This window comes from Aotus nancymaae, unplaced genomic scaffold (genome assembly GCF_030222135.1).
Source record: "Aotus nancymaae isolate 86718 unplaced genomic scaffold, 86718_ANA_hifiasm-v0.15.2.pri h1tg000033l, whole genome shotgun sequence".
NCBI classification, from domain to species: Eukaryota; Metazoa; Chordata; class Mammalia; order Primates; family Aotidae; genus Aotus; species Aotus nancymaae.
The window spans coordinates 13,069,263-13,086,189 of NW_026988447.1; the positions used below are offsets into that span (position 1 = coordinate 13,069,263).

Consider the following 16,927-nt stretch of genomic DNA (forward strand, 5'->3'; position numbering starts at 1 on the left):
AGGGTTTCACCATGTTGGCCAGGCTGGTCTTGAACTCCTGACCTCAAGTGATCCACCAACCTCAGCCTCCCAAAGTGCTGAGATTACAGGCATGAACCACCACGCTGGACCACAATCCATTCTTTATCTCTTCCAGCTTCTGGTGGCTGTTGATATTCCTTGACTCATGGCCACATCACTTCACTCTCTGCCTCTGTTGTCACATTGCCTCCTCCTCTTCTGTTGCACAGACCTTCCTCTGCTACCTCTTGTAAGGACATCTGTTGGATTTAGGACCCATCCAGATAAGCAAATATAAGATTCTCCTCTCAAAATCCTCACTTAGTTGTGTCTGTTGCCATATAAGGTAGTAGTCACTCCGTTATCAAATAGGAGAATGGTCACAGGTTCTGGGGATTAGAACATTGACAGAGCTTTTTGGGAGCCAACATTCAGACCTCTACAAGCAGTCAGTGTGGACTGAAAAGAGGTAGTCTCAAGACCAAGCTCTGGGGTGCTACAGTGTTCAAAAGCCAGGAAGAGAACACAAAGCCAGTGAAGGAGACTGAGGTGAGGACAGTAAGGTGGTGCAGGAGGAGGAGGGCCATAACATGGTGTCTGACAAAGGATGTGTTTCAATAATAAGGCAATGACTAGCTGTGTAAAAGGCTGCCAAATGATTCAGAGAATAAGCCTCAGTCATTGGACTTTGGAACTTGGTGAACTTGCCAAGTGGTGTTCAGAGAGTGGCATACTTGCATTAGTTGTGGTCCACAATGCTGAATCCAAGTTCCACTGGAATATTATAGTCCTATTTCAGCTGTAGGATCAGGGGTTGACCAGTGCTTCAAATGTAAAACATTATTTAATGCTTTTTTTTCTTCTTTCTATTTCAAGTTCTGTGTGTGTGTGTGTGTGTGTGTGTGTGTGTGTGTGTGTGTTGTATTGAGAACTTTGCTTCTTCAAACAAATTGTTATATGCTTATGGTTAGAAAAATTGGAAATTGTAATAAGAAAAAATTAAAGTGGGTTATTTAATTTTAAATTTCATCTCAAGTGCTGCCATTTTTTCCCCCAGAACACCTGTTTTATTGCTCTTTTTTACTGGGCTCTGAGAACCTTTTTATTTTTTTTCACAGCTTTTGCTGAGTTAAGTATACAGTTGCTTAGGAGTAGATAGAGGAAATATGACCAACGCTGTCACGTCGTGCCTTTTAGGTGGGGTCTGATCTGGCTGATATAAATGGCTGGACAGGTGGCCTTCCACAAGGCTGACCACTGATGTTGAAGAGGAGGAAGCCCCACCCACAAAAAAGGGGGCTATCTTAATGAAGGGGGATTCAAGCAGATCCATTTCACTTGTAGAACATCCAAAAACCATGGAAACATGCCTTGAAGGGCCAGTGATTTCAATTTGTCTCCTGTCTTTGTGACATATTCATACGGAGGAATTCTTACCTAGATGTTAATATGTAGGAAGTAACAAAAATTATTTATTTGCATTTTACTTTATTTTTTGTAATTTTACCCTTTATTTTAGATTCAAGGGGTATCATGTGCAGGTTTGTTATGTGAATGTATTGCATGATGCTGAATTTTGGGGTGCAATTGATCCCATCACCCAGGTAGTGAGCATTGTAACCGATGGATAGATTTTCAACCCTCTCCCACCTTTCCCCTTCGAGTAGTCTCCTGTGTCTGTTGTCCCCATCTTTATACCCATGTGTACATAATGTTTAGCTCCCACTTATGAGTGAGAACATGCAGTACTGGTTTTCTGTTCCTGTGTTAATTCTCTTAGGATAATGGCAGCCAGCTGCATTCATGTTTCTGCAAAGGACATGATATTGTTCTTTTTTTATGGCTGTGTAGCATTCCATAGTGTATATGTTCCACATTTTCTTTGTCTAATCCACCATTGATGGGTGCCTAGGTTGATTATCTGTTTTTGCTGTTGTGAATAGTGCTGTGTTGAACATGCAAGTGTGTGTGTCTTTTTGGTAGAATGATTCATTTTCTTTTGGATATTTACTCAGTAATTGGATTATTGGGTTGAATGGTAGTTCTTTAAGAAATCTCCAAACTTCTTTCCACAGTGGCTGAACTAATTTGCCTTCTAACCAACAGTGTATAAGTGTCCCCTTTTCTCCAAAGCTTCATCGGCATCTGTTAGTTTTTGACCTTTCAATGAAAGCTATTCTGACTGGTGTGAGATGGCATGTCATTGTGGTATTGATTTGCACTTCTCTGATGATTAGTGACATTGAGCAATTTTTTTCATATGTATATTGGCTGCTTGTGTGTCTTCTTTTGAGAAGTGTCTGTTAATGTCTTTTGCCCACTTTTTTTTTTTTTTTTTTTTTTTGAGACGGAGTTTCGCTCTTGTTACCCAGGCTGGAGTGCAATGGCGCGATCTCGGCTCACCGCAACCTCCGCCTCCTGGGTTCAGGCAATTCTCCTGCCTCAGCCTCCTGAGTAGCTGGGATTACAGGCACGCGCCACCATGCCCAGCTAATTTTTTTGTATTAGTAGAGACGGGGTTTCACAATGTTGACCAGGATGGTCTCGATCTCTTGACCTCGTGATCCACCCGCCTCGGCCTCCCAAAGTGCTGGGATTACAGGCTTGAGCCACCACGCCCGGCCTTGCCCACTTTTTAATCGGGTTATTTGTTTTGTGCTGGTTGAATTCTTTAAGTTCCTTATAGATTCTGGATATTAGATCTTTGGCTGATGCATAGTTTGTGAAGATTTTCTCCCATTCTGTGGGTTGTCTGTTTACTCTGTTAAGAGTTTCTTATACTGTGCAGAAGCTCTTTAGTTTAATTAGATCCCACTTGTCAATTTTTGTTCTGGTTGCAGTTGCTTTTGAGGACTTAGTCATAAATACTTTTCCAAGGCCAATGTTGTTCCTTGATTTTCTTCTGGGATTCTTATAGTTTGAGGTCTTACATTTAAATATTTAATCCATTTAAATATTTTTACATGGTAGATTATTGTGTATTAAAATTAAAAGTCATCCAGTTGAAATTAAAATTCCTTTAATTTTTGTATATGGTGAAAGGTAGGGATCCAGTTTCAATCTTCTGCATATGACTAGCCAGCTATTCCAGCACCATATGTTGAATAGGGAGTCCTTTCCTTGTTGCTTATTCAACTTTGTCAAAGATCAGACGGCTGTAGGTATGATGCTTTATTTCTGGGTTCTCTAGTTTGTTCTATTGGTCTCTTTCTGTTTTTTGTATCAGTACCATGTTATTTTGGTTACCATAGCCCTATAGTATAATTTGAAGTTGGGTAATGTAATGCCTCCAGCTTTCTTCTTTTTGTTTAGGATTATTTTGGCTATTTGAGCTCTTTTTTGGTTCCATATGAATTTTAGAATACTTTTCTTAGAATTCCTTGAAAAATGACATTGGTAGTTTGATAGGAATTACATTGAATCTATAGCTTGCTTTGGACAGTCTGGCCATTTTAACAATGTTGATTTTTCTAATCCATGAGCATGGAATGTTTTTCCATTTGTTTGTGTCATCAGTGATTTCTTTCAGCAGTGTTTTGTAGTTTTCCTTGTAGAGGTCTTTTACCTCCTTGGTTAGATTTATTCCTAGGTACTTTACTTTTTGGTGGCTATTGTAAATGGGATTGTGTTCTTGATTTGGCTCACAATTTGAACAGTACTGCTGTATAGGAATGCTACTGATTTTTGTACATTGTTTTTGTATCCTGAAACTTTACTGAAGTTGTTTATCAGTTCCAGGAGCCTTTTGGCAGTCTTTCGAATTCTCTAGGTATAGAATTATATTGTCAGTAAAGAGAGATCGTTTGGCTTCTTTTCCTATTTGGATGCCTTTTATTTCTTTCTTTTGCCTGATTGCTCTGGCTAGGACTTCCAGTACTATGTTGAATAGGAGTGGTGAGAGTGCACATCCTTGTGTGATAAAAATTATTTAAATCTCGGAAAGCTAATAATGGAATCAGGGGGATTTTAATATTATATTGATATTTTACATTTTTGTAATGTGTCCATCAAACTTGTGAAAGATAAGACTAGAGAGAACAGTTCTGAGTTGGAAGAAGTTTATAGTAAAATGTATCAGATTCACCTCTGTTTAAAACAGGTACATTGAGATTGGGATGAAGAACACAGGAATATTATTGAGAGTTCTGTAATGTGGCGCAGTAAGTAGACGGAGGGGTAAAGTCCTCCTGAGATCTCCTCTTGGTGCTCAATCAGCACCGTAAGATTGTGATAATAGAGTTTGGCCAGGTGCCTCTTGCTTCAATTTATGCAACCATCTCTGGAGAAAGGACCCGCGGAGCTTATTAACTGAGCAAGATTCCTCTTGAAGCTTTGACAAAGTCATTTCCATTTTCTATTATTCAGTTTGCCTAAATTTTATGTGTCAGTCAATGGATGTTGAAAAATGTAAATTTTAGAAAGATGTCAAATTAATTGTAGGCATTCAAGACCTGATATTAATCTTAGGCATTCAAGACCCAATATTAATCCTAGGCATTCAAGACCCAATAGGTGGGATATGCTGTTTGGGAATTCTAGGTCAATATTTTTAGGCATTTTGGTCACAACTGGGAGAAAAACATTCTTATTTTATAATTCTGAAACTCAGAACATGAACTGCTAACATAAATTGAGATCAATATTCTTATCCTACTCTTGACTCCTTATATTTTGCTTTGCCAAAAGTCCAGATGAGAAAAAGATCTTGAAAGTGCAAATAAGGAAATTTGTTTTATATAAGCTGAATCACTTATTAAAATGTACTATTAAATGCTAAGAATGAATTTTATAATTTAAAAGTTCATTGTATGTGTCTTTCAATGAAGCCAAAGTTATTGAGAATACCATATGGTTTTAGAAGATATATTTGGTGTCTTCAGGAACTTGAAACTTCTAAATTATTAACAGCTGTCAGAATACAATAGACCAAATGTATTTGGAGTTTAGTTCTTTGTAGTGGGGAAATTTGTGGATTTCCTGCTTCAGCCCAGCTGATGAGAAGAATCACAGTATGAGAAGAAGTGATGAGAAGAACGCATAAGTATGTTAGATGGTTGCACAGGATGAACAATTTTGCTACAGAATATGAGATAGATGAGAGGGAAGATAAATTTAAAGGCTGTATCATCAGTTTAAAAAATAAACAATTAAAAAGAAAATAAGACTGCCAATTGGTAAGAGTTTCATTATGCCCAGGGGTTCTCAGTCTAGGCACTACTAACATTTTGGGCCAGATAATTCTTTGTCGTGAAGTCTACCTTATGCATTGTAGGATGTTATATAATACATTGTAGCAGTATCTCTGGCACTAACCCATTAAATGACAATAGAAACCTTTCCCCAGTTGTGACAACCAAAAATGTCTCTAGACATACTAAATGTCTTCTTGTGGGGCAAACTTGTCCCTAGTTGAGAACCATTAAGCTAGACTACTTCAAAATAGTTCCAAAAGTCACATTCTAGTTATATGCTCAAGATAGAACAGGATGAAGGAGCAGGTTTATTGAGAATTTTGTTGAACATGCTATCAGGATGAGGCTTTATTTGGGAAGTACTGTAATTAAGGTATAGATCCTACATGTGTATTGTACTGATGAAAAGCTAATTATTTTGTTTTCAGTCTATAGTTAAATAAGTATAATAGGAGCACAAATATTATAGGTGATGAGATTGTCTTTTATTTTTGCCTCCCTCCTAAAAGCCTTACAACTATATATAGAACAGCCAAAGTTATTTTCCAAAACTAAATCTATAGTAGGGTAGCATTGGGTAGCCATTTCTGGGTATAACTTCACACTTGCTTAAGTTTCGCTACCTCTACTTGGAGACCTACATAATCTTATGTGCCTGTCTTCATATAATCTAGATTACATGACATGTATGGCAGAGACTGTGTGCACCAAATATCCTTATGCTTCTCTTCTTTTCTCAGCCTCCCTTGTAGCTAAGCTGGGGACACATAACTAGTTCTGCCCAGGGGAATGTGAGCTGAGCACAACTTCTGGACTGAGGAAATTAAAAGCCAGAATGCCTCTTTCATCTCTCTCCTCTTCTGTCAGAGTGACTTTGGGGACCTTGTCCATGTGTGTTCTTGTGAACCAAAGAAATATAGCTGCTTCTTTGCACCTTTTTTTTTTTTTTTTCATTTTATCTGTTTTCTCTTCTCTTTTTCTGTGATGTCCCTTAATGGGAAGTTGGACTTTCTGAATTGATCTGCTTAATTGTCTTTTATTTCCAATTGTCGTCACTTTCTCTATATTTCTGCTTTCTGGAACCCAGTTGGAATTGGATCACATGGAATAGATGGTTCAGCTAAGACTTGAGAGCACAGGCACCACTACTAGTTGCCTTTCTTCATGTTAATGATATTACGGTGAGAAACATGTACTTGGGGTAAGCAGTTACTTGGAATGGTGCTACACATAATCTAGCACATGCATCGGAAGAAGGTCAGGAGATTTGGGAGCTGATTTTTCAATAAATAAAAGATTAAATGACAAGGTCTCAGACTTGGGAGGCAGCACATAGATCGCGGTCATTAGAGCATGCCCTCTGCTACCAATTGCCTGGATATGAGTATCAGTTTTGACACTTATTCGTTATGTGACCTTTGGCCAGTTATAGAAACTCTCTGAGCCTGACTTGTCTGATCCAAAGAATGAATATTAGTACTTATAGGTTGTAAGTATGTAATGTATTTTAAGCACTTATAAGAGTACCTGTTCTGTAGCATAGAATCCTTCCTTCCTTCCTTCTTTCCTTCCTTCCTTCCTTCCTCCCTCCCTCCCTCCCTCCCTCTCTCCCTCCCTCTCTCCCTCCCTCCTTCCTTTTCTTCCTTTTTCTTTCCCTCCCTCCCTCCCTTCTTTCCTTCCTCCCTTCCTTCTTTCCTTCCTTCTTTCCCTCCTTTCCTTCCTTTTTTCCTTCTTTCCCTGCTTTTCTTCCTTCCTTCCTTCCCTTCCCTTCTCCTTCCCTCCTTCCCTCCTTCATTCCTTCCTTCCCTCCCTCCCTCCCTCTCTTCCTCCCTTCCTTTCTATATTTCCTTAAAGTGCTTCTTTTATTGTAAGTGCTATGTAGGTGTTTGCTCTTACTGTTAATTGGGTTGTAAATTAAAAGCATTATCTATCATAAGCCTATGAGCTCAAGAATTTTTTGAGTTTTATAGAGCCTGTTGTATTTCTCACTATATACTCCCACAGTTAGTATAAATAAGTTAAGTGCTTTCATCATTTTGCTTGCTTCATCTTTTCTACCAGGCACAGGACTGCTGGTAACATAAGTGGTACATACTGCAAAAGAAGAAGGTGCCCTTTCCTCTGGGCATGTCAATGATTGTGCCTGTTTGGCAAGCACAGCATGGGCTGTATTTCATTCCCTGTGTGCCTACAGGCACCCGCAGACTAAATGCTACTCCACTGTGCAGGGCCCTGACTGGGACATTGCTCCCAGAAGGAAAGCTGGCCAGGGAGACTCAACTCTCACATTTCAGGGTGAATTCTCTCACTGGGATTGGGTTTCTAAGAATAGTGGCATTTACTGTCTTGATTTCTTTGCCCTCCCCTTGTTGCTTTCAAAGGTGGGGAGTATCAAGCCTATCACTCGAAGGCCTAGGTATGAGAGGGAATCAACAGATTGGTTGTCAAGTCCTTAACTCGATGAGTATTTTTAAATCTTTAGGATTCGATGAGATTAATTAGGTGTGGTGAATGAAATAAGAAGACAAAAGAACACAGGGCTGAGTCCTAAGGACCTTAAACCTTGAGAGATCATCTGAAAAGATAGGAGTGGGCAAAAGAGATTGAAAAGGAGAACTCACAAAGAAAGGAGGAAAGTGGAGGGGGAATTATCACAGAAGGTAAGTGGGGAAAGAGATAGAAAACCAAAGACTAGGCTTTGTGAATAGCTATGAGGGTTATGTGCTTGTACAAATTATTGTAATAGTTCATGACTAACTGAAAAGTAATGCTAGCATTCCCGTTTCCTCCTGATCACCCTCCTGTCTCATAGGTGACAGCCTCCGATGCAGATTCAGGACTCTATGGCTTTATTGAGTATTCTCTTTATGATGGATTCCTGAGCTATGAAGCACCTCAGGCATTTCGAATCGACCCTCATGATGGGCGAATCTGTGTTTCTCAAGATATCGACAGGGAAAGAGATCCAGCTACCTATGATCTCCTGGTGAAAGCCACGGACGGGGTAAGATTTTATGTATGAAGTTTGTTTTAAACATAATCACAAGTGAGCCACTGTGTATACATCACAAAGGACCAATGATTACCAACAATTGGCTAATTTTGTTGCATGTGGCACTACCTCTTTCCTTTGCTGGAGTTTTTTGAAGCAAATATCAAGCATATAATTTCACCCATAAATAATTCAATAGTATCTCTAAAAAATAATGACTTTAGAAAAACAGAACTAGAAAACATTAGCAATAATACTTTAATGATATCTAATATCTTTTCTATGTTAAATTTTCTCGATTATCTAAACATGTCTTTTATAGTTGATTTCTTTGAATGAGGATCCAAATAAATTCACAAATTGATTTGATTGATATATTCTTTAAGTTTCCATCTATTACAGTCAGGCCTCTTACCTTTTCTCCTATGGCCTTTTAAAAAAAACAAGTCATTTGTCCTGTAAATTTTCCACATAATAAATGTGGCTGATTACATCCTTGGGATTCATTTACCACGTTCCTCTATTCCCTCTATTTCCTATAAACTGGCATTAAAAATAGAGAGCTGATTGTTTTCAGATTCATTTAGGTGATGCCATGTGCTTCTTATTGCATCAGCAGACACATACCATTATTTTATTAGATGCTGAAAAATGGTAACTTTTGAATTCTATTATTGCTTTTGCGTTGATTATCTGGAATTCTTTAACTAAGGAAAATGTTCTCACAACAACTATTTGATTACTCTTTAGTATAATTTATACGGGAAATGCGGGATAAGACTTGATTGTTTGTTTTTATTTTAGCAATTGTTTTGAATAGTAACTTGGTGTCTTAATCATCTCCAAAGGTAAATAATAAGTTTTTTCCTAGTTTGAATATAAATTCCTGGATTTTAAAAAGTTTGATGTATTTCAATACATTGCTGACCTTATCCTTTCTGATGTTCTAACTGACCCGTTCTTGATCAGTGAAGGCACCTTCATTTTGATTCCTGTCTTTTTTGTTGTTGTTAAACTTTCAAACTGACATATGAAATGCATACAGAGAAATGCACAAATTCTAAGTGTATAGCTCAATGGATTTTTGTAAAATGAACAGACCCATAAAAGCAAACGAGAAAACATGACCAGAACCCAGAAGCCCCCTCTTTGCCTCTTGTTGTAACTGTCCTCCCTCCACCCCCGACCCCACATCCCTGCCTTTTCAGAAATCACTGTTGACTTCTAACACCAAGCATTAATATGCTAATTTTTTTTTCAGCTTTCAGTGAATGAAATCATACAGTATGTGTTTCTATCGAGTTTCTTTTGCTGAACATCATTTGTTAGGATCACTTATGAATTTGTGTTTAGCAATAGTTCACTCATTCTTATTGGTTTATAGTGTGTCTTTATATGAATATATAATAATTTTAATCTATTCTATAATTTGTGGTATCCAATTTAGGCTATGCTTCTTTTAACATTCTTGTATGTGCAATATATTGGACAAATGTAAGCATTTTCTCTTGAGCATATACTTAGGAGTAGAATTACACTCCTACCAGTAAAGTATGAAATTTTATTTGTTACACATTCTCATTAACATTTCATATTTAATGCCTTTTCTATTATAGCAATAATAGTACTTACATAATGGTATATCACATTGGGGTTTTACTTTGCATTTCTTTGATAGCTAATGAGTTGAGTTTTTTCATGTTTATTGCTATTTGTATAATTTGTTTTGTGAATTGTCTATTCTTCACAAGAAGAAAATCCTTTATTCATTTTCCATTGCTATTGTTGAATCTTTTTCTTACTGATTTGCATGAGTTCTTTACATTTTTGGCCTGAAAGTCCTTTGTTGGATATATTTATTGCATATATTTTTCTCCCATTCTGTGGCTGGCCTTTTCTATCCTTAATGGTTTCTTTTGAAGAACAGAAGTTCTTCATTGTAATAGAGCTTAGTAGTTTCTCAGTTTATTTCCATTTATAGCTAGTGATTTTTGTGTTCTTTTAAGAAATATTTGCTTATCTTAGGGATATGAAGGTGTTCTCTTATTGTTTTCTTCCAAAACTTTTTTGTTTTACCTTTCATACTTACTTTTTTTCAGCCTAGTGGGAAGAAGTTTTGTTATTTTTTCCCTACAGTTAACCCAGCACCACTTACTGAAATGGTTATTCTCAGTTTTACCTATTTATCCACCTTAGTGCTAGCAACATCTCTGTGAATTATTTTAGCTTTATCATAGGTCACCGTGTCATGTATTCTTTTAGCTTTGTCCTAACTTAAGATTGTCTTGACTATTCTTGACCATTTACATTTCCAAATGCTCTTTAGAAACATCGTGTTCAGTTTTCATTTTTTACAGCAAAGGTAGCCTGTTATACACACTGTTCTACACTTTGATTTTTTTTTTCACTTATTTTATTTTGGAGACTTGACTTATGTTTTTCACTTATACGTTTTGGAGACTTTCCTTGTTTCTTTTTTGTTTGCTTACTACTCCTTTATACAGACAGATCCTACTAACATATCTCTGGTCTAATCTTTCTCTTTTGAAATTAGTGAGAGAATTCACCTATTTAAGCCATAAATTTAGGGGAAAAAATGAGTCTAAATCTATTTATTGCAAGTAAACATGTAAAAATGAGCATGAAAGTAAAGCCCTTTATATTCAATACAATACCCATGATCTATTTGGTTAGATTTTTGCCAATACCTTAACATGTGGTGTCAGGAATCCCTGATTCTATGTAAGAAAATATGTAGGAAACAAAAAGTAGAAGTAAACAGAATTTACATTAATTCAAGTCTATGTAGTTATTTGAAGCTCAATAGATACACACCAAAATATTAATTCAAGGTTTTAGAGATGTATTCTTGATAGATTTTGAGATAATTATATAATGCCATCCTAGAATTGAATAATGAGTTTAAATAAACTATTCTCATGTAAACCACCATAAAGCATTAGCTATGTCTTCCAGGCTACCGTCTGCTGTCCACTGTGATCTAAATGAGCCACTGTTGATTTGACTTGCTCCCAGGTCCTGGTGGACAGATGTAAGACAGAGATCCTTGTAGTGGTAGAACTGCTGTCCATCAGGAGAAGCAAGCTCCCCTGCAAATACTCATAACCTGTCTGTCACCTCAGTGCTCCACCACAGCCTTGAGAGCACAGTGCCCCAGAAGTGCATTAGGAATTTTGACTTTAACCCAGGTGTCCTTTCTGGTATTATAGATATAGAGGTCGTTATATAAGCAAGTTTTTTGGCCATTAAAATATTCACCTCCAAAAAGGATCAATTCATTGTTTTCAGGATGAGCAGAGAATGACACATTTAGCCTTGGTGAAGGTGAGGAACATGATGTTTCTACACTCTGAGTCTTTTTAACATCTGGTGTCTGGCAATGGGTTATCAGAGCTTCGAGGTCTCCTTCTCCCCTCGTCTTGGCTGTGGTTTTCTCCTTCTTGCCCTCTTGCCTGTCTCGCAGGTATGAGGCTGAATGGAGACCCAGGCAGGGAGCTGTGTGCAGGAGGGAACCCTCTTGGAAGCAGATCCCCTCCTGGAAATAGGTTCTTTGAAAACAGGGCCTGGTGCAAGCCCAGGGATGCATTTTAAGAGACAAATTCTAGAAGAGCCCTCTGCATCATAGGCTTTTAACAAATCCCTAACCTTCACTCTGGACCTAAAACTGCCTCCAGCATTCCTTATGTTTGCTTCAGAATGTATGGAGAGCAAGCAACATATGTGTTTTCATGTCAGTGTATGTGTATGTATACACATATAGTATATATATGTATAAAACATATATACAAATATAAAGTTAACCAGTGTGCAGTGCTTATTCTGTTGACTGCATAATCCTCATGAATTTCTTCTGTGATAAACTGAGTTTTTACAGGGTGGATTCTTCATCTATCATAATTATTCTTTGTAATATTAATTAGCACTACATGTCCCTCAGAAATGCATAGTCAAAAAAGTTGGTAAGGAGAAAGATGACAAGGTTGGTAATGACTCAGTAGTCTTTCCCTGAAAGCAATGGAGACTGCATTCAAAGAATAATTTAACTCAGACAGGATATTTTAGGTTTACGTTGTTGGATTCTAGGCCATAATGAATTTATTTAAAACATTAAACTGAGCCTTGACAGAAGTCCTTTAACTTTATATTATTACCTTGACAGTCTATGGTTTTTCCTCTGATTCTCTCTCTTTGTAATAAATGTCCTGAAAGCCCTTTAGAAGAAAATTGCTGAGAACCCTTTGCTAGTGGTTACCAAGAGATTTTTATCTGCCAATAGAGGAATTTTTCTTGTCAAATATGCCTGCTGTTCTTTGTCACTGCTCTATTTACCCTTGTGACGACTGTCAATATTTTTTTCAACTGAGTCATTTCTGCTCTACTGATATTCCTTCTGAAATACCCTATTTTTGCTTCTACTGCTGCTATTTATCTCATAAGTCATGAGAATGCTATAAAATTATATAATGGAACCAAAAATTGGATGACATTGGAAATCAAGTGGTTTTTATAATAAAGCTCTGTAATTTAATTATCCCATACTTATATCTAATTTTCTGTTTCCTTTTCCCATTCATTTTTACCAAATAGATTTTTTTTGGTGTATATGCTTATTAACATTCTATCTCTATTTTTTGTTACATCCTGAATTCTATGGCTGACTTATGTGTCTGAAATAAAGATATTTCAACTTCATCTCACCACTCAAGATTTAAGGGAGGATTTTGTCAGACTAGCAGTATAGGAAGTGAATGGACTGAGCTCTCATTGTTGTATAGATTCATGAGAAAAGTCGGCTACTGAAGTTGTACTCCTAGTTTGTGTGCAATGCAGTTACTACCAAAACGTAAACTTGCTGAGTAAAAAGACACACTCATTTTTATTTTAATAGATTATGTTCTTCCACTTTCTAACAAATGTTCACGTGCTTATTCCTGTCTTTGATTTCCTTCATTACCATCCTCCACCTGTTCTAGGAATAAGCAGTTGCCCCATCTCCCCATAGTCTCATGTTTTCCAACTAAATTGTGTGGAGTGTATCTCAGATTCCCACCATTCTTTAATATATGACCAGGATGAATCCCAAAATATCTTCAATACCCCTTTTACCTCCTTCTAATCTTTAAAAGTTTAAGTGTCCCAGCCATTTTTTATTGTCCATATTCTCCTCCCCACCCTGCCCAGTTCATCCCTTAGTTTGGATCAGTCTCCTACTGATGTGATTTGGATCTGTGTCCCACCAAATGTCATGTCGAATTGTAATCCCCAGGGTTGGAGGTGGGGCCTTGTGGGGCCTTGGTCATGGGGGTAGATTTTTCACGAATGGCTGAGCACCATCCCCCCTTGACACTGTTCTCATGACAGTGAGTTCTCATGAGATCTGGTTGTTTGTTTAAAAGTATGTAGCAACACCCGCCCCCCGCACCCCCGTCACCTCCTCTCTCGTTCCTGCTCCTCCCATGTAAGATGTCTTGCTCCCTCTTGCCTTCTGCCATGATTGGAGGCTTCCTGGGGCCTTCCCAGAAGCAGAAGCTGCTATGCTTCCTGTTCACCTGCAGAACCATGAGCCAATTAAACCTCTTTTCTTGTAAATTATTTAGTCTCAGGTGTTTCTTTATAGTAATGTAAGAATGGACTAATATACCTATCCGCCTTCTCTGCCCTTCCAAACACTTCTACCATGCTCTTTGAAACTCATGGTCCATTATTTATCAAACTCGTTTATAAACTTAAGCTGGTCTCTGATTGTTCCTTTAACATCTTGCCCTGAGTAAACACAACCTGTTGTCCAAGGATACCCATTCTTTTCTGCACTCTCACAAGGAAGCCCATATTCCACCAATCACAAGCTGGTAGGTAGTGAGCTGTGTGCCTGCTTGTTACCCAGGGCAGCAATGAAATAATTTCTACTCCTTTTTCCATCAAAAATGAATCGCTTTTAAAGTTCTGGTTGTCTGACTATAACATAGGTACCCCTCCTCTTGTGTTTTTACTGTCATGATTTAGACCTCCTTATTACTTAGGACTTTTACCCCTTGTTCACAGTCTTCCACTTCACCAATTTTCTCACCATTCCGGGAGATCTTACTATTCATTTACTGAAAAACCCAACACCCTGAGCCTCTCAGTTCCTTGACTTTCTCCTTTCCAAGGATTGTCACCAGTAATTGCACAAGCTTTGACATCTTGGTTTCAAGTATGCTATATCTGATAAACATTTTTATCTTTCTAATTTACTGTAGCATGTCCACTCTAATCAATAATTCTTCTCCCATGTTAAGACCATTGATTTTTTACCCATCACTCAAGTCACTCAGTTGCAAACTCCTTTTAGTTTCTCCATTCAATAGAACTCTCCTGGTAAAACCTCAGCCCTGTGTAAATCTGACTGCCTTTTCTGCCCTTGCACCTCAGCTGCTGAATGTACTTGGAGAAAAATAACAGGTCTGCTTGAGAGAGGAAGGTCTTACCTTCCTGCCACCTAATCCACTAACTTGCCTGTGTATCAGCTCACATTCTTTGCCTTCTTTTCTATTATCATTTTAGAGATGTCCTTGTTTGCATCAAAAGCAAATCTCTCTACTGTTTAGGGTCCCATCCATTCTAGCCTTCTCACAGATATTGTTTCTATAATGATTTTCTCTTTTTTCCTGAATTATTAATTTATCACATTCTTTTGAATGACCCTCATAAGTATACAGGGCACAATAATAGTCTCTATCTTAAAAAATACCCCAGATTCCTTTTGATGTCATGTACCTTTTCAGAAAACCATTTTATTCCTCTTCTTTCCTTCACAGCAAGTCTACTAAGATAGTTGTCTCCATTTTCTTACTTTTCAATCTTTATTTGATCTATTTTTCCCTCTCTACCTGTCCTATAACACTGTTTTCCTCTCTAAGGTTACTGTTGCGCCATATCCTGGGATTCTTTCTTTATTTTTATCTTATTCATCTTCTCAATGAATTTGAAAATATTCTTTGAATGCTGCTTCTCTTGGATTTGGTGATATCACAACTAAGGTTTCTTTTTTCCCCCTTAACAACCTGGATCCTCATTTCCTTTCACCTTTGTTCACTGAATCATGAAATGTAGACTGGAGTTCATTGACACAGAAAGCTCACTGGAATAAAATGTAGCTCACCAGCGCTAAGAGATGTGAAGGAGAGATGTTATTAATATTCTACTATTCAGGAGTCTCAGAAGGCAAGAACGAAGAGAATGGAAAGCAGAAAATTATCAAAGTAGAAGTAACAGTAGAAAATGTTCCTTCTGCTGACTGCCCTAGGCGACCCTCCTCCCTCCAATATTGTATGCTTTCAAGCTTGAAGCTTTCCCAACCTACTTTCATCTTTTACAGTATAACTTGAGGGAATTGGGTTCCTTACCATAATCCTAGCAATTAAATGGTTAAAATGAAATAAAAATGCCGCATGAGTCTTTGGTGGAAAAAAGAAAGGATAAAACAAAACTAAGATATATTTATGCATGGGATTTATGAAATATATTAGCTACCTATTGCTGTATAACAAATTATTCCTGAAGCTAGCAGCTTAAAATAGCAATCATTTATTATCTCATATAGTTTCTAAGGGCCAGGAATCTGCAAGTGGCTTTGCTGGGTGGCTCTGACTCAGAATCTCTTATGAGGTTGCATTATCAAAACAGTTTTCATGAGCCGGACAGAAATTTAGCTACACAGCATTGGGAAACGCATACTCTCAGTGGATGGAGAGAAAATGAGTTTAAATCAGCGTTTTCCGCACTGTGTTCTGTGGGAAACTGGTTTCTTCCAAACTGTTTCTTCCAAAGAGCGTTCTGGGGCCTAAAAAGAGTGGGGAACAACTCAGAACTCACTCCTTCTAGAAATGTACGTGCAAAAGGCTCTGTGAGAAGTTCTGAGGCCAAGAATGCATCCATTTAATTTGGTGAACTCGGCATTTTCCCACCTTTTTGTCTAAAGAACTTTATTTTTTTTTGTAAAGATACATCTTTGCTTCCCTACCCCAGATACCTCTTTCTAAAATCTAGATTTGATTTCGTCACTTCATTAAGGACAGCAATAGTTGTCCCATGTGGGCGTTTTAGAAGACATTAGAATTCTGTCTTTCTACATTTCATTTTTTCTGATATTTATAATATAAATAATACATTAGCACAGTAAATATATATACAGTTTATTAACAGATAAAAATATATTTATAAAGAATGTAGCTGGGCCCAGTGGCTCAAGCCTGTAATCCCAGAACTTTGGGAAGTCAAGGCAGTTGGATAACCTGAGGTCAAGAGCTCAAGACCAACCTGACCAACATGGAGAAATCTGTCTCTACTAAAAATACAAAATTAGCCAGGCATGGTGGCACATGCCTGTAATCTCAGTTACTCGGGAGGCTGAGGCAGGAGAATTGCTTGAACTTGGGAGGCGGACGTTGGTTGTGGTGAGTCAAGATTGTGCCACTGAACTCCAGCCTGGGCAACAAGAGTGAAACTCAGTCTCCAAAAAAAAAAAAAAAAAAAAAAAAGAACGTACACACCACATTTTATACTGATGGGGTCTTCTGCTGTGTAGAATAAAGTCTGTCCTCCTTAGCACTTAAATCAGGTGAGAGGAATCTGAATGCCAAGCCTGTCCTCTAGATTCTGCCTAGCCTCTGCCACTACACGCCCAGCCTTCTCTAGCCCCACTAGTGCACCTACCCTACTTGCAACAAAAATGTCTTGTTTG

General features: G+C 37.8%; 1 protein-coding gene across 1 annotated transcript in view; it reads left to right on the forward strand.

Moving 5' to 3' along the window:
• The window catches only part of DCHS2 (dachsous cadherin-related 2), a 270,255-nt gene that overhangs the window by 112,452 nt on the left and 140,876 nt on the right, over positions 1-16,927 (forward strand). The window contains exon 2 of the mRNA XM_021666706.2: positions 8,005-8,196. Coding sequence (XP_021522381.2) covers positions 8,005-8,196 — 192 coding nt within the window. The remainder of the gene's footprint in view (positions 1-8,004; positions 8,197-16,927) is intronic.